Here is a 21,205-nt window from a genome sequence, read left to right as displayed (position 1 = left end):
CTGATGTTATGCTAATGTAGCTGTTTTGCTAGCAATCACCTAGTACATCATTATATACCCGCTAGTCCAACTTCAGTAACCCTACAAACGTCACTGCTGTTTAGTTTTCTGTCTTCATTTATGTTGGAAGTCATAGCAGAGCTGTACGTTTTAATTTTTTCAGAAATCTCTCAGTCAGAACATGCTATATCATGTTTAGGTGGAAGCTAGCGAGCTAACTTCCTGCTAACTTCTAACTCCGATGAATTTAATAAATTCTGTTTTCATGGATGCCTGGATATTAAACTTAATTGTTACACCTGGTAAAGCAGCAACGCTGATCATTTTATTAAAGATGAAAGAATTTAAATAGTTTTTAACTCTCAGTGATGCCGCAGTGTTTGTTTGACTTTGGGACCTGAAGCAGACGGCGTTTTGGACCCATATTACTCCGCAAGGCTCCTGAGTACAGCAGCTGCAATGCTCCAGCGGTGCGCGTTCATAGCTTACCAAAGTCATACAAAATCATTATTTGACAGATTTCTGTGCGCCGTGTACTACATAAAATCGGTTTGAGGTCAGTAAGCACAACCAGAATTCATACATAAGGCACACTGTCGATTTTTGAGAAAATTAAAGGATTTTAAGAGTACCTTATAGTGTGTAAAATACGTTACACAGAAGAAAAGAATATATTGCGATATATATCGTTACCGCACATGCTTCAAACTATACCGTGATATGGATTTTAGGCCATATCTCCCAGCCCTAATGTAACATTTAAATAACAGGAAGTCGGAGCTTCTGTCTCCTAGATAGGTGTATGGGCGACAAGCAGGGTACTTCCTGGACAGGTCGCCAGTCTGTCGCAGGGCTCATACAGAGACTCGAGTAGAAAATAAAATGTTAGAAACCAAACATTTATGGCAGATTAAGCTTTTGACTCACAGGTATGACTTTTACATACACCAACATCATTTGAAGCTTTGGCGACATTTAATATCCACCACCGTAACTGTAGCATATGAGTAACAAACCCCTTTGTCAGTGCGCCCCAGGGCAGCTGTGGCTACAATGTAGCTTGCCATCGCCAGTGTGTGAATGTGTGTGTGAATGGGTGAATGACTGAATGTAGTGTGAAGCGCTTTGGGGTCCTTACGGACTGGAAAAGCGCTATACAAATGCAGGCCATTTACCATTTACTTTTTTCCATCACTGTAGAAAACCACTCGTCAATACCAAGCAGCGACAGAACAGCCTCCGTCCCTGACAGAGGGGTTGGAGTCCACAGTTCCTTTCGAGCTGAAACTCATCTTTGATTTCCAGAGTCAACAGTGAGAGGCATGGATTTCCTCTGTGTTCTCCTCAGACTATTGGCGAGAGCTGAGAAAGAAAGAAAAGGCAGACAGGAGAAGAAGCTATGGCTTGTCGATTGCCGTTCTTGCGGCAGCGGCTTGCCACAGCCGCTATTCTTGGGGCTTGTTTTGCGTGGGGGTTGAGAGAGAGAGAGAAGAGATTTTACCACGGCGCTGCGAAATGAGAAATGACACGGTTTCCCCAAACGTGGCGCCTGATCGGCCTCTTATGGATTAGTTAAGGCTGTTATTCTAATCTGCACCCCCTTTCTTTGCTGCCTCATTATGGAACAGAGGTGCCAAGGACTCATAGGGAGAATAACATGGAGCCCTGTTACGAGTCGTTATGGAAGATAGATGATGTCTTCTTGATGGAAGTCGCTGCTGATCTGACGAGGCTGCAGGGAAGCCAAGCTCCAACCATTTGTGATGTAAGAACTTAAATCCAATCACTGAACATGTTTGACCGTGGACTGCAAGAAATATGGAGACAGCAGAACAAGATCCTATACTGAGTCAAATGCCTTTGAAGTCTGACAAATGGAAATATGATGAAAAAGAAATATCCAACACTGTATATTATACAATGAAAACCACACTGCATTACAGTTTGTGGCAGCTAGAATGGGGCATTTCTGAGTGTAGTGTACTGGAAAAAAGGGTCTTATTTCCTCTGACCTTCAACATTTAATTAATTTCAAGCCAGACAAAAATGCTACTCCAACTCCATTTCACTGTTTTCAACTTTGCAGTTGACTCATTTGAATTTGTGCACAATCAAACAAGCACCGCTGATCACCACTTATCCTCTTAAACAGGCAGCTGCAACATGCCTAACCCTTCCTAACCATTTGTTAACAAGAATATTTCAGGAAGTGCTTAATGGAGGAACCTCACGCGCAGAGAAGGTACTCGTAATTATCTGTGACACGGGGCCATTAAGGATCATATACAAGCCACATAAAGCACCACTATTCAACCACTCCACCCCAATCAGATTAAAGGCCTTTTCAGTTAACATGTTCAAGAGCATTTCATCCACGGAAGAAAGACGATGACAAAAAAATAAATAAAAAATAAAAAATTGAGGGAACAAGTGGATCGGAGGAAATGAGACGGATGAGAAATTCTTTTTAGCCGGGAGGGTCGAGCAGTGAGGTTTGTGCGTGTGTAATGTCAAGGATGGCACAACAAGATCAGTGGTTGCCAGGACCTGAATCAGATTTGCTTCCAACTACCAGGATTGGCAGCAAATTATTTGTGGCCTCTCACAAAAACAGGTGATTTAGGATACATTGATGCATTGCCTTTTGCTCCCTTTCCTCATTTAAATACAGCAGAGACCATGTGTTAAAAGTATAAGATGATTTGCTGTGGTGACATGATGTTGAGAGACTACAATAAATCGAACTGGTTTAAAAGTAAGGCGTCATTCACAGGCATAGAGATCCTTAGGCGGGGGTGCGGGGCAACCACCAGCCACTGGGGAAAAATGTGTCCCTAACTGGTAGACGAGTAGTTCGTCAGGAAGTCCGCAGCTGCTAGCTGCTTGCAAAGAGGATGGTGCACTAAAACCACCTTATGATCGCTGTGGTCACTAAAAGATTGCCAACCTGTCTGCAAACACTTGCTGACCCAACAGTCAAGAGAAAATTTCAAAGAGTGGCACAGACCAGAACTGGGGACTGTCTTCAAAGTTTATATTCTGCCTCACTGCTGCAGAGAACATATTTAAACAGGCATAACTTATTCTTTGAAAGCAAAGAGTCTCCATTTATGGTTTGCGTGACACTTTTCAGTTTCACCTCTGCGCAGTGTAGCTGTGAGTTTGTGGACAAGTCAGCATCTTCTATGCAAACTACAGTTGACTGTGGCAATCTGCTAGCATCATGCACCTCTCTTCAGCTACAGTAGCGTCTACCAGCAACCTTCAGAAACCACTCGCCATCTAGTCAGGGAATACACTTTCCCCCAGCAACCTGCGCTTGCCAGGGGATCACATAGGCCTGCGTGATTGGAGCCCCAAAGAGAGAGTGGAACTAAACATTTGCAACTGAAGGCAACCTGTTGGTTTTCGATAATCAGAACCAGAATAGTTTTGATTGCTTCTCTTCTCCTCTTAACTGGACAGCATCTCAATTTTACATGTCCAGAGATTATTAAGCTTTCAAATTTTATTAGTTACTGCAATGATTTTGCAGTTATCCAGAATATTTTGTCACTTATAACCAGAGATGGGCAGTAACGCGTTACTTGTAACGATTACCGATTACTTTTTCCAGGTAACGAGTAAAGTAAGGGATTACTATCGCAAAAACGGTAGATTACCGTTACTTTCCCGTAGGAACGCTGCGTTACTAAAACCGTGATATTTTTTGCGAGAATGTCTCATGACAGTGAGGTAAGCGAGTGCGACGTTCGTGACAACAGCTGTGTGCAGATCAACAGTGGATCATATATCGAGTGCAGGAGAGAGTATGAGCGTGCAGCGTTTAAAGCGTGGAAGTACTGACCTTACTTTGAGTTTGATTCCATAAAAAGTGACAAAAACATTAGCGTCCGTTGTGCGTGGGAAGAAAACTTCTTTTTACAGCGAAAAAAACCCCCTAAACTTCCAAGCAAGCACCGAGTGCGCAACGACGTAATGGGAAACTCAGAGAAACTCACGGATTCTTCAACTGACCGCGGCACACCTGCACCAGTGTAAACCTCACCCCACTCCTGCTTTACAGGTGAAAATAGAGCAACAGGACAGCTAGTCTTTGACTTTATTTTTCTGCTGTGTTTTACTTGCATCTATTTGAAAGACTGAGTGTAAACACAAAAAAATATTTTATTTTATGTGCTGGAATGTGCAGAAAATAGGTTTAAATGTTAAACTAATTTATTCCAGTCAGAGAATGGTGCATATAATTAAATTTTTGCTTGATGCATAAAGTTAAAAGATTAAAACTAATAAAACAAGTTTTAAAAAGAGACTTTTCCATTTGATTACATTTTGTATGATGGATTATGTAGAAAAAGTAGAATTGGGCTGAAAGATCTATCGCTTTATCACCTCTTCAGGTTGTAAATCGTGTTTTTAAAAAGTAACTAAGTAATTAATTACTTTTGAAAATAAGTAATCCGTAAAGTAATAGGATTACCTTTTGGGGGAAGTAATCAGTAATTAGTTACTGATTACTTTTTTCAAGTAACTTGACCAACGCTGGTTTTAACTTCCAATTTTCCAAATTTATCTGTATGAAAAAGTAACTCCCACCATAAACCAAGGGAGAAAAGCATGTGTGAAAAAGCAACTTATAAATGAGCACAACTAAAAACCTGGTGAGCCATAAATCAGACGGGCAGACAGACCACATGCAAATGTGTTTATGTGCAGCTTGCTGACATCAGCAGCAGCTCTGGCCAAAACCCAAAAACAGAGTTTTACTTCTCTCGTTTCATTACATACCAGGCTAGGCTTCACAAGTCCAAGGTGAGCAGTTGCAAGGGTACGAGCAGTAACCAGGTGTCGAGACGCTGAGAGAGAGCATGTGTGTGACTATTTTCTTCATCAACACCGTCTGAAATGTAGGCTGAAGTATAGGGGACACATCGCTGGAGCTCTACTCTTTATGCACTAGACTTGTGGGACTGCAGGTCAAAGCTGCACCACATTAGAGCTGGACATCAAGGGTAAAGAGGATAAAGGGTTTTTTTTATACCCTAGAAAGCAAAGACCAGGCACACACAGCATCAAGCACATTTCTCCTTAGGCTAATTACCCCTGATGATGGGCTAACCCTGGGCATCCCACAGGGCACTGCTGCAGTTTGGGTTTTTTGTGAGGGAAAGGCTTAATTCATTTGGAAAAATAGAAACTGTATCCAATAATTACAGACTCAGCTGTCTGATCAAGTGTCAAATATTTGAACCTTAATGAAATACTATTACAATATTCTTGAAGAAGACAGAACTGACATCATGCAGCAATATTCAGAGCCTTTGAAAAGCTGATAAGAGAATTAAATACACTCCTACATTTATCACACCTTTAAATCTATAAAATGAGTATTGTGTTATTTAAACCTTGGAGGCTGTGCTGTTCTCTTTGCAGCTCAACTGTGTGGTATCAGTTTGCCAGGAGCTAAAAGAGCCACGATTTAGAGAAAACCTGAAATTATTTGAAATAAATGTTTCCAATGTAAGGAAAATCACTGCTAATGACTTTAAAGATAAAAATTGTCTCCAATAAATAAAATAATAACAAAATAGCCTTACAGCATCTGCAGGTAATCTCGATGCATGCATCTACAATCAGAGAAATTTAACTGGAATGGGATTCATACCAGTGGAACAACTTTGCATTCCAAAAATTATGAACGTACAAAGACCGGGGATCTTGGAGTATTTGTCCCTGAACAGACAAATCAAAGATAAAGCTGTACAAAGAGTGTGTGTGACAGCCACAGAGACTAGTATCCACTGACTAACATCTGCATGTCATCAGACGCTTGATGATCAAGCCACCTGCCGCAAAGTTCAATTGAACCTGAAGTGGAAGCTTTTAGTGGGATAATGATGCCAAGCACCAAAGATTGGCTCAGAAAGAGGAAATAGTTATATGGAGTGGGCCAATCAAAGCCCAGATTTGATTTGATTACATGTGGATGCAGAAAACTTTAAAATCACAACTCTGGAATCTTTTTGAATTTAATTTACATGGAGAATTGAAGAATTGAGACAAAACGGCTACAAAAGGTTATTTCAGCTCAAATGTGGCTCCTACATGGAATATTTAACCCAATACTATTATTTTTAATAAATGATATTAAAAATATCAAATCATTCTTGCAGTTGTGTTCAAATGCATTACCTTCATTTGCAATGTTCTTCCAAAGCTGATTGGAAGAACGCATCACAAGGTTCATAAAAATATCCGTGAGGTCCAAATTGCGTTCAAATACTACAGATCTATAAAAACAACGGAGACATCGCCGTGCTCCAACAAACTACAGCTTTTGTTTTTTGAAATGCTTCGGTAAACAAAACCCTGCACGCTGGTCCAGTTTGTACACTTTGTTTTTCTGTAATAAAGTAGGACTTAGTGAAATTCTTTCACTGCACTTTATTCAGGCTGGCCTATGGAAGTACATCTAATGAAAGTCCATGAATAATAGCTTCATTGTGCATTCATGTGGCGCTGGAATATTCCCATGAATTTTCTCAAGTAGACTAAACTACTTTTGGTAAGAGATGCAGCGATGTTGATGTCGTACACAAAACATGGCTACAAGCAGCTGATTTTTGCACACACGAACGCAAAGTGAAAAATCATCTTTCCAACTCGGGAAAACTCAAGTTATCCAAGAAAGAGTTTAACAGCAGAGGAAACATCAGCAGCTCAAGTTCGTTTATCTCTTTATAGTCTTGAGTAGTTTTTAATTTTGCAGTGAACCGTCCATTAAAACCATGAAACTCACAAGCTTCAGTGCATCAGTCAAGCAATCTAGTTGTGTAAGCTAAAGGTGCTAACTGCTAACCTGAAGGCTTCAGGAGGAGGAGTCAAAAACACATTGATCATGTTCATGTTTTATACACAGCATGATTAGAAGATTGCAAGGACCGTCAGAGGATAACACGGTATCCCCGTCAAAGTCAAAAAGCTAATTTTTAGTCCTTTGTGCTTCATCTTGCGATCTGAATGAAATCTTTGAATGAGCATTCAAAGAGAAGTCGATGCAATTTTCTGCACCTGCCAAAACACTGCTGATTCAGTGCACAGCTGGAGGAAACCCACTGAAAATGCATTTCTTTATGTCAAACAACTAAAAGCACAACGTGCTATAAACTCACACCAACTCGTCTGTGACGCCCGTTAACTGCTGAAGCCTAATCCTGTTTTCACTAGCAGCATGTAATCACTGCACACAGTTCAAAATCATTTGTAGTGCCACGATAAGACCAGTTTCAGCTGCGAGAAGAGCCGCTAACATGTCAGATAAAAACCAAGCACGCCGTCGCTCAGCCAAAGCTCCCTCACACATCATCCGTTTCCAGCAAAGATCCACAAACCAGAGAAGTGTCATGAAATCTTAATATTGACACTGCTTTTAAAACAAAACAAAAAAAAAAAAAAACACGACTCCTTTCAGGGAAAGACATTTCTGCTCGCGCACGCAGGCTAATGGAACCGTAAATATCGGAGGGGAAGCTTTATAAGGAGCTCAAAGAGCAGCCTTCTTATCTGCTGGAGCCAAACAGAGAGCTAGAATGACTACATGATTGAGCATGCCATAAATATTGTTTTCATTAAACTGAGCAGTGTGCTGAAACCCCACTCCCCCCAAAAAACAGTGGATACTTCAGAAATGCTTTCTTTACAAAAGGGGGAAGAGAGAAGAAAAAAAAAAGCAACTGGCTTATAAAGCAGCTCCCATCTACGTCCTTGCAGTGCCCCTAAAATGACAGTCGGGCAGTGTGAGGTGGCTGCTCTGTAGGGAAGCGCACTTCAAAGCAGGCCATTTCATCAGCGACCGTCAGCCTCAAGTGGAGCATGAGATAAAAAATAAAAAGGAAGGGGAGAAAGAAAAAGAAATCAATACTCTAGACCAGGCTTCTTCCTTCAAGCCTTGCGCTGCTCTTTGTGTTGGAACATTCAAGTCAGCACCTGAACTGTGCCCCAATTATACCTCAACCTCCTGCAGAAGAAACCTGAAAATAGATTAGCATTTTTTTTTTTTTAAACACATTTGAAGTTCAGCACTTTCAAATATTGTATCTAAACTACTCCAACCTCAGTACTACAGTGCAGTGAAAAGCTAAGAAGGTACAGCTACAGTGGCAACCCCTCCTCACACCCCAAAATTTCCAAAGTGAAGCAGTTGGGTGGGTTAAAAGTGTCGTCTCATGATCGTAAGGTTTCAGTAAAAGGTGGCCACTTTATTAGGTTCACTTTCAATTGCTTTAAAATGCACACGTTAACACAGCCTGCTAAAGTTTGATGCCAGACAGGTTGGTCTGGATATTTCAGAAACTGCTCTACTGGTTTCCCAACACCGCCATCTAAGGTTTAGAGAAATGTCCAAAAAGGAAAATATTGTAGTGGAGACCAGAAGAAAACAGCAAGACTGCTTTGCACTAATAGGAGGGCAACTACATCGAATAACCGCTCGTTACAACCAAGTTCTGCAGAAGAGCATCTGTGAATGAACATGTTGAATCTTGGAGCAGATTACTACAGTAGCAGGACACTGTCATCCCAGAACAGGAAACTGGGGCTACAACTCACACAAGCTTATACAGTTGGATGATAGAAGATTGTAAATGCGCGAGTCGGGGTCAGACTTGAACATGAAAGCATGGATCCATCCGGGCTTGCATGAGCAGTTCAGGCTGCTGCTGGACATTTTTGTGGCACAGCCCTTTGTACCAGTCGAGCTTGTTTGAGACGGTGGATGAACTGAGGCGCTGCACCAAGGACGAGTACTAAATAGGGAAGACTGAGCCGTTAATAACAGGTCCACTTTAAGGCTACTTCATTCCAAAATAAATCCTGTCCAATTTAATTTAGAAAAGATGAACCCTACCATTTCACTGCCAGTAAAGTTTGAGTCACCGGGCATTTAAACATTCTGCAAATTATTTGGCTTTCTCGTGTACGTGGAGAGAATTACTACAGAAGCAGAGAGCATTAAAAGCCCGGAAATCTGCCCATCAGCAGGGAAGTGCATCATATCATTTAAACAAAGTTAAAAACTGCATATTGCTTTTTTTTAAGGAAGCCTAAGTACTGAAACATTTGAGCAACTGTCAAGTGAAAAGCAAAGCAATTAGACTGGCTAGTTAATGGGGGGTCGTTTCCAGCTTAAAGCACAACAGTTTAAAACTAAACATTTCGGCATGTAGTTAATAAAACTCAGTTTCCTGTCAGACAGGAAACAGGAATGATCCAATCACAAAGCTTCATTGCCCTTCAACTTATTTATTGATGTACTGAACATGGAAAAAAAAAATAAATCCAAAAGTATCCAAACACAAAGTAAAGAACATGTACATCCTTTTAAATACTTAACAAAAAGATTCTATTCCAAAAATGCTGTGAACCAAGTCAGACTATACAACTTCAAATAAATAATCACTCTCATATTAAGAATTGAGAAAAGAGGGATGGGAGGAAACATTTCCTCATGCCAGACCTGCAGCACAGTTTCCCAAAACCAAAAAAAAAAAAAAATAAATAGAGAAAAAAATAAAATAGAGAAAAAAATAAAAACATCAAGCGGTTACATAAAGGAAAAACAAAACTTATTCTCAGCAGTGGCAGGTCAGGCATGACAAATGTTGTCTCTTCCCTACAGCAGCAAGTATCACAACTCATCTAGACTTAAAGTTTAACTTGTACAAGTAACACAAAGAAGGAATAGATAAACAAGAAAAAGCAGTTGCAAAGATAATTATATAATGCATAGCACACTGCTCGTTTAAGGGGAAGCATGACTAATAATCGGTTGAAATACCAAGCAGGATGCAGGTGCAGTATTCAGTGCATCTAAGGCTCAACCAGCCTCCATTCATGTGTTTGAGATGAGCTAGATGTTGACAAACTTCTGCAACCAACTTTGCTATTGTTAATGGAACTGCTTCACCGCCCTTCCCCAAAGTGAATAAAGCAATATACACCTTTTTACGATTTTAAAGACAGGTTATATGCATTACGTATATATTTATATATAGAGATATGAGTATGAAAAAAGTAATCAAATAGTTCAAAACTGTGGTTTATATCCATTCTTTACCACATAAATATATATCTATAATGTTTATATATAAAAAAAACCAAAACAAATGTCTATAGTTTCTTAATACCTTTTTTTTTTTTTAACGAAGCAAGACTATCTACAGACCTAACAACCAACAAATCTGATGCACTAATGCTAGTCCATAGGACGACAACTCAAGTATTTCAACTGAAGAGAAACTGAAAATAAAGACCCAAAAACAAAAAAAAGACCTTACACAGTCCTGAAAAGAAAGTTGTATATAATAACACTTTTCAATGAAGTCCAAACAAAAACCAAAGTCTGCCAAGTACTCAACATAAAAAAGGACTTATTTACACAGCTCAAAGCTCAGGAGGAACCCTTCTATTTGTCACGCTAGTTGTTTTTTGATGCTGCTGCCTTCACTGGCTTGTCTTCAATCTTTCATACAAAGTATGTAAAAACCCTCATTGGTTGATATTAAGACAAAAATCAGTCTAATGATATTGTAGATACACCACAAAACACCATGAGCTCCATCTGAAGGGAATCTTAGAGGAAGAACTGATTTTTCTTTTTTCCCTTTTTTTAAATCCCCCATTTACCTTTATGATATCTCCATGTTTTTAATTTTTCATGCACTTTTTGCAGATCAACCTTTGAAGTTTTGTCCGTTTCCAAATCAGACCGGAAAGCGAGTCGCTAGCCGTAACGACCAGACGACCGAGGGGAGGGGGGGGGGGGGACCCACAGATGATTTTACAAATGAAACCAGCACTGCCACTGATTCTATAATCTAAAGGTAATACAAAGATCTCAAAAGGTATCTTTTACATCATAAATCTCTCCAGAAATTTCAACCACTGCAAACTTTCTTGTAAAGTTCAAAAGCTCACAAGGTGTCATATGAAGATATTTCTCAAAGTATCCAAGTCAAAATATTTTGTTCCAGGTCCAGTAAAAAGTTTCTCCAAATTTTTCTTTTTATAAAAATAGATGCTTTTAAACCCACATCAAAGAGGTTCTTAGCTCTTTGGCAAGGTACTGCTTTAAGAATCTTTTTTTTTGTCTTTTTATCTGTTAATTGTACAATAAGCAACATTATGCAGCCAACCAATAACCAACTGATATTACAGGAAACAGAATACTTACAAAATTAACAGAACCGCAAATAGTTCAACGCAAGTACTTGCTAACCACCGAAGGCATAAACGCACGTGTGGCAAATCAGGACACAGAAGTACAAAGAAAAATCACTACACATAACCTTACAAGACTTACTGTTTCAAAGCAGATGTGCAACAAAATGACAAAACCTAGAGTAACATTTTAGATGGTCCATCTGTAAAGACAGCAAGAGAAGTCAACATGACAGGCATCAAGACCTGCAGGTATTTTTCTGTTTTAAAGTATAGAGAAGATTCAAAGTGTAGCAATGGGAAAAAAGAGAAGGAAAAAAAAGAGATCACATTGTTGGACGCTAAATATCGTTTTTCTTCGCAACACTGATTTACAAAGCTCTTGTTACTAATGTAGAAAGTTACGGTCAATACGCTTCCATTTTCTGTTTCCATTTTCTGGTGAGTTTTCTAGAAACAATCTGAGTTTCAGGCTTTGTGTGTTTTGTTGGTTTTGAATGACACTTGCAGAACTCTGTCCCCAAGGCGGTATCCATTCAAGCTGGCGATGGCCACAGCTGCCTCGTCGTAATTAGTCATGGTGACAAAACCAAATCCTTTGCACTTGTTTGTGTTAAAGTCGCGGATAACCTTGACGTTTGTGACAGCACCAAACGGCCCGAACATCTGCCAAAGGATGCTTTCATCTGCGTCCGGAGCCAGGTTGTAGACGAAGATGCACCAGCCAGTGCCCGCGTGCCCCGGGATGTTGATGCCAGCCAAGCTGGTCACCCCGTCAATGGCCATCGGGGAGAACCTGCTGTTAAAACACAAAAAGTAACATGGTTCAAGGCAAGAGCCAAAATGAGCACAAAACGGGCCATTTTATAAGACAGGAGATCGTACCAACAAGCCTAACAGAGTGTGACAAGTCTCTGCAGGGATCAGCTCTACCCACACATTGTGAGCCATGGATGCTTCTATGGCCATATGGTGCTAGTGCCATTCTTTCATTTCAGGAATTACATAATCAGATTTTTCACAAAACACACTTCCTTCATCTTCTGCAGCAAGTCACCTGAGCAGCAACCCTCAGAATAAATGCACAGATTCAGTCCTCGAGCTACTCCCCACACATTTAGTTTGTAGCTTCACAACTGCAAAGGAAATTATTTCCTCCAAATCAGTTGGCAGTTGCCAAGAGCATAATAACGAGGCACAGAAAGGCTCTGGCCTTCGGTAAGTGTGCTTTTGCAGATTTAAGAAACAAAATTCAAAGTGCATGAAAAGCCTATGAATTATTGCAGCAGGTGTCACACAAGATTAGCTGCTCCACTTGGCCTCTCAGGGAACATCCACTATGACAGGTGTGCTCCCAGCATCAAGGACCCACGGAGAAATTTGGCAACCAAGACGTCAGCCAACGAGCACAGCAGAGGAGAAATCGCACGTCTATTGCTGCTGGTGACGGCTCTTTGAAGTCCAGTTCCCTGAAAGCTCAATCACACACGAGGAAGACATTCTTATAAAACTGAACTGAGACAAACTGGTATCCCGGCGAATCCTGAAAGACGTCTGACGCAACAAAGTTTAAAACAGGACAGGGCTGTCCATAATAGATCAAGGTAAGAGTGCAAAGCTCAATACAAACGTGCAATTTTGTGCAATAGCGAGTAAGATTGTAAGAGTCTGCCCTTTGTTATGTAGACAAGCGGCGTAGACAGTGCTTTAATCTATCACATGTTGTGACATTAGCTCTAGATTAAAGCGCTCCACTGCATCACCAGCAGCTGATTTTATACAGTTTCCTTATTTCAGAGAACACGTTTAAAGGACAAATACCTAAACCCGTTTATGTTAAACACTGAGCATGGCCACTAAAGCAGTCACCTCCGTGTCCCCAAAGATACAGAGACTCTGCTTTGTTCAAACCATAAAGAGTCACCACATTTTGCCACAAACTGCACTTCAGATTCTCCAACATGGCAGCTGAGCAGACCACATGCTGCGCTTTAGTATTAACGCACTAAATACTCAATTAGATTAAAGGATATCGACCCGGTTAGCAACCTACAGACAACGCAGTCATGTTATTTATGCTTTAGAAATTGTAAACCAAACCAGAAACGATGCCACATCAGGCAGTAAGAGCGACTTAAATCAGATAAATTTAGCAGGTAGTTTTTGACATCCTCCGCTGGTCTAACACAATGGAGAGACCCTGCCCCTCCAGCCTATGCTCTCAGCATACACAGGTCTGCCTTTAGGCATCTGCAGCAGCTGTTCAATATTTACATCATGACTTACTGTGAAGACAAACAGCCTGATTCACCCACACCAACTGAATTGTGTGTATATTTGTTGTGGATGCACAGAAAAGCATTTGCTTTGAGCAGCAGTCTCATATTGAATCAGTGCCACTTTATGCAGTGTTAACTACCTACACAATGCTGCCATAGAGCTCATAGGAAATAAACAACAAAATGTATCCCATCAGCTCCCTCACGTTAGCTCGGAATTTCCCTCAAGGATCAATTAAGGCAGACTACAGAATCTAAAACAGAAAGTCAATTTACCTTTTGACTCCGTAGGCCATGTTCAGCAGATTGTCCAACCTTAAAAAAAGCAAAACACCAACAGACAAATTAATTTTATAAGAAAGACACTTTTCAGGAAGCTGATGAGTTTTGACAGGATGACAAAGATGAGTAATGGGTCTGATACCACGATTAAAGTCTGCTGTTCCACTTAAATTTTCCCAGTCATCCTTCACAACACAGCCAACAGGAGACTTGCAGTTCATACAGAAAAAGGGTCAATTAGGCTGACAGGGTGGCAGCTTTAACAACCACTGACATCAATCAGCACACTGAAAATTAACACATTTTTTGGACTAACTTGCACAATTTGTTCATTCATTGCTCATCTCATTTCCACATTTGCCAAACATCTGTTTAAACCCGATTGTGTGGTAGGCCTACGTCTGCAACATGCCGCAAAGTCAAGAATGTAATAATGGGGATGATATATTCTGCCCAGAGTACCGACGAGCTCCAACACAGAATATTTTCACGATACTGCCAGTGAGACAATTTAAATGCTAATATCCAAAAACCTCAGAGGGTCAACAAAATCAGCTTCACTAGCAGCATTATACTTTTTTGGTGTGCCCCTTTTACCTGAAGCGTTGTGCCTGCTGTGCGAGGGGTCCTGGGTACCTTCGATTGGGTGACTGATAGAGCTGGGACAGCAGCGCCTGGCTGGTCTTTTGGCTCGGGTTGTTTGCAAACTTGACTGTAATGGGTTCGGTGGCACCAGGCGGCTTCTGACAGTTCAGACCCTTGATGGCCTCCTCAGCCTCAACTCGCCGGTCAAAACGAATGAAGCCAACTCCTCTGGAAACACCTGAGAGAGCCCAGTAACTCCAGATTAGTCATACTGAGCTTCACCCGACTGTCAAAACATGACCTAATGATCAGCCTTTTAAGTAGACTCGTTTAATGCCAATATGCCTTTTTATTCCCCTCCAATATGACTTTACCATTTTACCCAGTAGTACAGTGAACTGCTTTCAAGGTCTGTCACTACACTGTAAAGTAATTTCTTACTCCAGTTTTAAAAGCATGACCTTACAGCATGCGTGACCACAAACATGTGCTTTTTTATATTTGTATGTATTAACAGTGAAGTGCGTTCCACGTCTGGAAATTCATTAAATAACACAACATACACACACAGGAGGAGGACATACATCAGCAGTGACATGTATTTATGGACATCTATGAAGTAAACTTTATATATAACTAGGCTGGTAGCAGTTTAACAGCTGTAATTTCTCTGTAAAGTGACATTTTACTGCCTGTTATTAGCAGCTGAACATTAGGAAAAAGCTACATTATGTTAGCACAGATGTAGAAAAACTGATGACGCAGGTACTTGGTCTTTGACACACTCTAGAGACACAAGCTAATTATTCATATTTAGTTATTCGTTTAACTCAGTGATTCCCAAAGTGTGGGTCGGGGCCCCCTGTTGGGTTGCAAATGTGCTGCAGGTGGGCCATAGTAATAAAATGCAGTTTGAAATCACTCAAGTATGTACAGTTATGTATTTACATAAATAAATTTAAATAAAAATGAATAAAAACTGGTAATATAAGCTGTTAGTTTGTGACAGTCTGACCTAAACTTACTGCACTTATACTGAAGTTTGTGTCACAGTGGCAGGTGAGTCACACATCAGCCTTAATCTTACATATGGTTGATTAGCAATTTATAGGCGACAGCACATTTAATTGGTTTAATAACACTTTCTCCTGTACATTGATTTGAGAGGATTTAAGTTGAGGTGGGCTCCATGTGATTTAATGGCTTTTAAGTGGGCTGCATCACTCTTGACTTGCTGCTTCGACTTATTTACCCTCTTAATGCCCTGTTGGGACACCAGTGCATGTCATTCCCCTCGGTCACATATGTGACTGCTGCCTGCCAATGAGCGCAGTCTTTGCCAGTATTGGTCAATCAGGCCAGCCTCCCATGTCATTTGTGTAAGAAGTTTTTGCTGCACATTTTGCTACTTTTACATTTTTAGCTCATTAACACATTTCTGTTATTTCTATACATAAAAAAGTTGCAGGTTGCAGAAAGACTGAGCTGGGTTATTAATACTAAGGTAAGACCATTGAATCCTCAAGGAACAAGTGGTTTTATGTTAGAAAACTATGAAAACAGCCATTCCCATAACACACGCCAGAAGGAATAAGCTTCAGCAGTGGGACAGAACCACTGGGAAATGTCCCAGTGAAAGATTCTGTTTATCAGTGTTTCATAAGGCTTCTGCTTGACAGCTGAGGAAAGGAGAATATAACTGCTCTAAATGCATTTCATTTCTTGCCATAAAACAGGTATCGCATGTACACCTTGGGGATGGAAAGAGAAAAGGGAGTAAGTGCAGGCAGGAGGGAGAAATTATGACGCATCGAGTCCTGCTACTTTATACTCAATTTTATATTCCATCTATGCATATTTATGAGCACGTCTGGTGGAAAATTGCATTTTTGGGAACCTCGCAGCAACACCTCTGATGCATTTCTCAGTCCTGGTTGTGTCATTTTGCTGGCAGTCAGGAGGGAAATGGGAGGATGGGCGTGACAGAGTGAAGATGGAACAAAGACGAGGGGAAGCTGTCATGCTGTACTCACCAGTCACCTGGTCCACCAGAATGCGTGAGGTAATAATGCGTCCGTACTGAGAGAAGAGCTGCTCCAGTTCCTTCTGAGTCATAGTTTTTGGCAGGCCACTGACGTATAAATTTGCATCTCTGATGGAGGCGGAGCTTGGACGCGCATAGGAAACCTACAAGTGGAAACAGTTGTTGACCTCAGTATATTACAGCCAGTTTACGCACAAGCAGGTTAGACCATCCATCACCTTTGATTCTTATCTCCGAACAGAGGCTGTAACGGAGTCATAGCGGAGAGAATATAAACTAACTCACGTGTGAGTGAACTTGCAGGCCACACACAGAACTGCATCACATGATAAACTAAATACACCGTCTTCTGTAGACTACATTACTGTGTAGGGCATCTCCTAACATCATAGCCAGCAGACATCAAGCCTGCCAGTGTTTGTAAAACCATCTGTATTCCAACTTTAACCATCACGTGATAACACAGTGAGACCACAAACCAGACATTCAATACAGACCGTCGGCTACGTTTGAAAATGTCCCAAAATGAGCTCAACTTTTCCCATCCTTAACCCGAGGGACCCCATTAATGCAGGTGAAAGGAAATCAGGGCTTTGCAAAGAAAAAAGAAAAAGGAAAAAAAGAAGTGGTGTACACAAACTGCAGTGACTCGATGTGTTTGTAACATATTAGTTAATATAAAGGATGTAAGTGTTAGCAGCTGGGTTTTAGCAACATTAGGGTGGTGCATTGCCGGTTTCTGCTGCTGTCTTCCTCAGTGCAAACCTAAACACTAAAACATTTTTATTATTATTAATTGGACACTGACAAACCAGCCTGTCCACAAAGAGTTTAACCTGTCACATTTTGTCCCTCAACTCCCTGACAATTTAAACGTCAGGCCCATCAAGAAAGCTCATCTTTCAAAATAAAACAAAATTTTAAAAAACCCCAAAGTGTTAAAAATCGCTCTACACAGCAACGTGGCTGCCTCTTTACCTTCATCTGAACTACTCTAGAGGTTTTGTTGCCTCTGAATTCAGATTACATCAGAAAAATCTCCAGCAACAGGCTAGAATAAATATGGGGCGCAAACAAACATCCATCCAGAAACCCAGACAAGTAATAGCAAAGAGAGGTAGACTCAATCCTCTACCAGGTCATGTGGATCAATACATCATTACACCCCTCAGCAGTCAAATTCATTTTTCTCCATGCACCATCTCATTTTCTATGAGTCTGTTGTGGCCAGTGCGATCCTCTATGCTGTTGCATGCTGGGGGAGCAGGCTGAGGGTCGCAGATGCCAACAGACTTAATAAACTGATCCGTAAGGCCAGCAATGTTGTGGGGATGGAGCTGGACTCCCTCAAGGTGGTGTCGGAGAGGCGGATGCTGTCCAAGATAAAGACAATGTTGGATAACACCTCCCACCCACTCCATGACATGCTGGTCAGTCACAGGAGCTCGTTCAGTGAGAGACTGAGATTACCGAAAAGCACCACTGAACGACACAGGAAATCTTTCCTGCCTGTGGCCATCTCCCTGTACAACGCATCCACTTAACACACTGTTTGCTGCTACAACTACACATGTTTCTTTTCCAACTATTTATTTATGAGTGACTTATGTATGTATGTATGTATATATATGTATATATTGTACTATTCTTAGTTAGTGTATTGTCTGTCTTGTCTTAATGTTGGTTTAAAATGGAGCACTGTAACAAAAAATAATTTCCCCCAGGGATCAATAAAGTATTCTGATTCTGATTTTCGGTTATGTCGAGATTTGTCTGATAATCTGCAGGAACCAAAGCAGCCGAAATTTTCAGAGCTGATGTGATAAGAAGTGTTGGAGGATGGTTTTGTGGAAGAGAATTGAGAGAATCAGACAAAGAAAGAACAGAGTGTGTGAGTGTGTTCCCCCTAGCGTCACACTCATCTTTATTCCTCTGCCATCATTTTATGGGAATAAATAAAGGTCAAGTGACCACACCTCAAAATCTGCCGTGTACCACCGGTGAAGAGTAGAGTGATAACAGTAAAAGCTAAAGCCCCCTGCCCAGCCTCCTCCATAGTCTAACCTTCACACTTTATTTAATGCTAATATTTGCAAAGTATATTCCCCCACTTCACTGGGTTTATTTGCACTTCTGACAGGGCAGCTAGAGAGTTTCGGATGTGTGATGCATAAGGCAATGTTACCATGTTCTACTTTCAGGGGTATGAACTGAGACAGGCAGCGACATGAGAAAGATGGGCTCCGATTTGTGGAATTGAAGCGGTATGGCTCACAACACTACATCTTCCGCTGTCATGACATGCCACATCTGCACAATATTGAAGTGTTAAAAACAGAAATAATCAAGCGTACAGCTTACAAATTTGGTGCTATTCAAACATCAATTTTCTATTACAAAATATGTTTTTGCCCACAGAAATTCTCTAATAGCTTTCTGCCTGATATGAGAAGGCTAGCTCCTCGTAAGGCCAGCACAAAAAAAGAAAAAAAAAGTATCACATCTAATAATCTGACTCCACCATCCACAAATCCTGCAGCACTATATGAAGCAAATGAGTTTCTCCACCAGCACATTGAGTGCTACATTGCCTGATGAATGCTAATGGCAGCCACCTCCCTGTAAAGACATACAGCAGTGCTACAGCACATGCAACCATAGAAACAGTTCTGCTCTACTAGAGGCCCAAGCAAAGCCGCCTGTGCCCAGATTAACAATAGGCTCCCTTTACACCCCACACTGCTCCAGCCTCATTATGTCTCGACTCCAACCTACAGAGCCAGACATAACCGGTAAGACATTTATTTATTTTTTCAAACCTGTCAAAAAGGATAACATATGATGTCTTACCTTGATGGTTTTGGTCTGAAGTCTCAAGCCATTTAAGGTATTGATGGCCTTTTCTGCATCCTTTGGGTCCACATAATTCACAAATCCATAGCCTAGGCTCTGCCCTGCAATCACAATATAAATAAAATTAATGTGACATGAAATTTAAGACAAATGTGTGCAAAAACAGGTCTTTTTAGAATCAGCAGAATTAGCATAAATGTGGTTTTACCCCCTCCCCAAACAATCTCATATCTGGCACAGCACAGAGGTCAAACCATTTCCTACAAATCTCAGGAAATTTACCACAGGTTGTAAACAAACTAAACACGCTCTTTGACAAACAGGTTTTAAATTAAAAATGACAAGCAATTGCTCTGCTTTCACACCAACTCATCTACGACAGAGCGAAGTAGCCGAGGCTCAATGTCTTCCCCTCCCGCTGCAGTTTATCTCTAAAATGTACAATAGATTGACACCCACTCACTATGTGCACAGAGGCAATTCAATTTCCTCCACCCACATCCTGGGTTTCTCTGCAATTTCACTGCCGGTCAAGTTCACCATCTCGAGCAGTTTCACCATATTAATGCAGCACATATATAAACAAGCTGAATAGTATCGGAAAGTTTTGGGAAATTAAAAATAATTTAAATCTCTGACAGTGAGGCTCATGACACCATTAACCTGCACTTTGATTAGTTATATTAAAGCAATGATTGCGGCAGAAGTTCTTCCTGCAGTAGCAGATTTTTTCTCTTCAATATAGACTTTTCTCCATCTCTCGGGTGCCCCTAATTAAATGCACGTAAAACTAGACTTTCTATTCTTTCAGTGATATATTAACTCACTCCATGCTTCAAACTGCCAAAAATATATACATTTTTTCCTACCGCCCAAAAAAGCTCTCATTGAGACATTCATGTCTAGTACACAATACTGTAACAGACACCGTCACATCTGTGCACCACTGCACAGGTGATAAGCGGAATTTAAAGTAATCTGTCAATTTAAATTTTAGATATTAAATGACTGTCCCCATTCATGCAAGTATTTTGTAATGAGAATGGACACATTTATCTCAGCATTTATCTGGTGATGCTTTCTTGCACCAGTAAGTTGTCCTTGTTGATGCATCGCTACAGTGAATAGCTGAGAAAAGGCCATTCATATGAACCCATTCCTTACTACTCTGCACGGTTCAAAGACTGAAATCCCACTGCTGGTTAGTTATAGGATTATTACTGTTATGATATTAAGATATTTAGTCATATAATCAAGCATAACGATTTAATAATAAATGCATTTTCAACTGATAAATGTCCCTGATCTTTGGGTTTCTGTGTTGCACCTAAACAGGCTGAACTGTAACTCAGAGCACACTAAATTTTGTTTACAATAATTAAACATCCAACTATGAAATATCTCGAGACTGCTTTTCTACGCAGCTGAACTCCCTATATACTCCCATACCGCTTTTAATCCATCTCACTGCTTGATCACAGCAGAACAAGCAGTGACTCACCAAGTTCATAAACTTAATTTCACCTCCAGGTCAGGGAACATTATCGCCAGGAGAAATATGCCAAGTCTTTGAAATGAGCTGGTGAAATGAAACATCTACTTGAGCCCTGAGGGCAAAATGCTTGCTGTACAATGTTCCCCTACAGACGCTCTATACGAGCATGCAAAGCTTTTGTGACACCTTCCTATGGAGTGTCTAACATCCATCGCATCCACTGTAAAGACAAGAGGCCCTTTAACAAACAACTTGTTGGCTTTCAGCTGTCATTAAAGGAGCAGCAGAGACATGCTGAGAAGCACTTTCAGAGAGCTGCACCCAGCTTCCAGTACAGACCTACTGCTATCCATAGTGGGAGGAAAATGACACAGACTAAGCTGCTTTCTGCAGCAGCAGCCAAAGCGTGAACATTTAAAGCAAAGAGGAAGCATGCATCTCTCTCTGGTG

At 40.8% G+C, this 21,205-nt stretch overlaps 1 protein-coding gene across 6 annotated transcripts in view; it reads right to left on the bottom strand.

Moving 5' to 3' along the window:
• Positions 1-9,284: 9,284 nt before the first annotated feature.
• Positions 9,285-21,205, bottom strand: part of LOC113018659 (ELAV like neuron-specific RNA binding protein 2) — a 33,203-nt gene continuing 21,282 nt past the window's right edge. For all 6 annotated transcript variants that reach the window (XM_080290324.1, XM_026161953.2, XM_080290329.1 and 3 more), the window contains 5 exons: positions 19,258-19,361; positions 16,397-16,550; positions 14,376-14,601; positions 13,773-13,811; positions 9,285-12,016 (listed from right to left, as the gene is read on the bottom strand). In XM_080290324.1, coding sequence (XP_080146450.1) covers positions 11,686-12,016; positions 13,773-13,811; positions 14,376-14,601; positions 16,397-16,550; positions 19,258-19,361 — 854 coding nt within the window. In that variant the 3' untranslated portion in view covers positions 9,285-11,685. The remainder of the gene's footprint in view (positions 12,017-13,772; positions 13,812-14,375; positions 14,602-16,396; positions 16,551-19,257; positions 19,362-21,205) is intronic.

This window comes from Astatotilapia calliptera, chromosome 3, assembly GCF_964374335.1.
Source record: "Astatotilapia calliptera chromosome 3, fAstCal68.1, whole genome shotgun sequence".
Taxonomy (NCBI): Eukaryota; Metazoa; Chordata; class Actinopteri; order Cichliformes; family Cichlidae; genus Astatotilapia; species Astatotilapia calliptera.
Note: the sequence above shows the minus strand (reverse complement) of the source record. Positions and strands in the feature narration are given on the sequence as shown.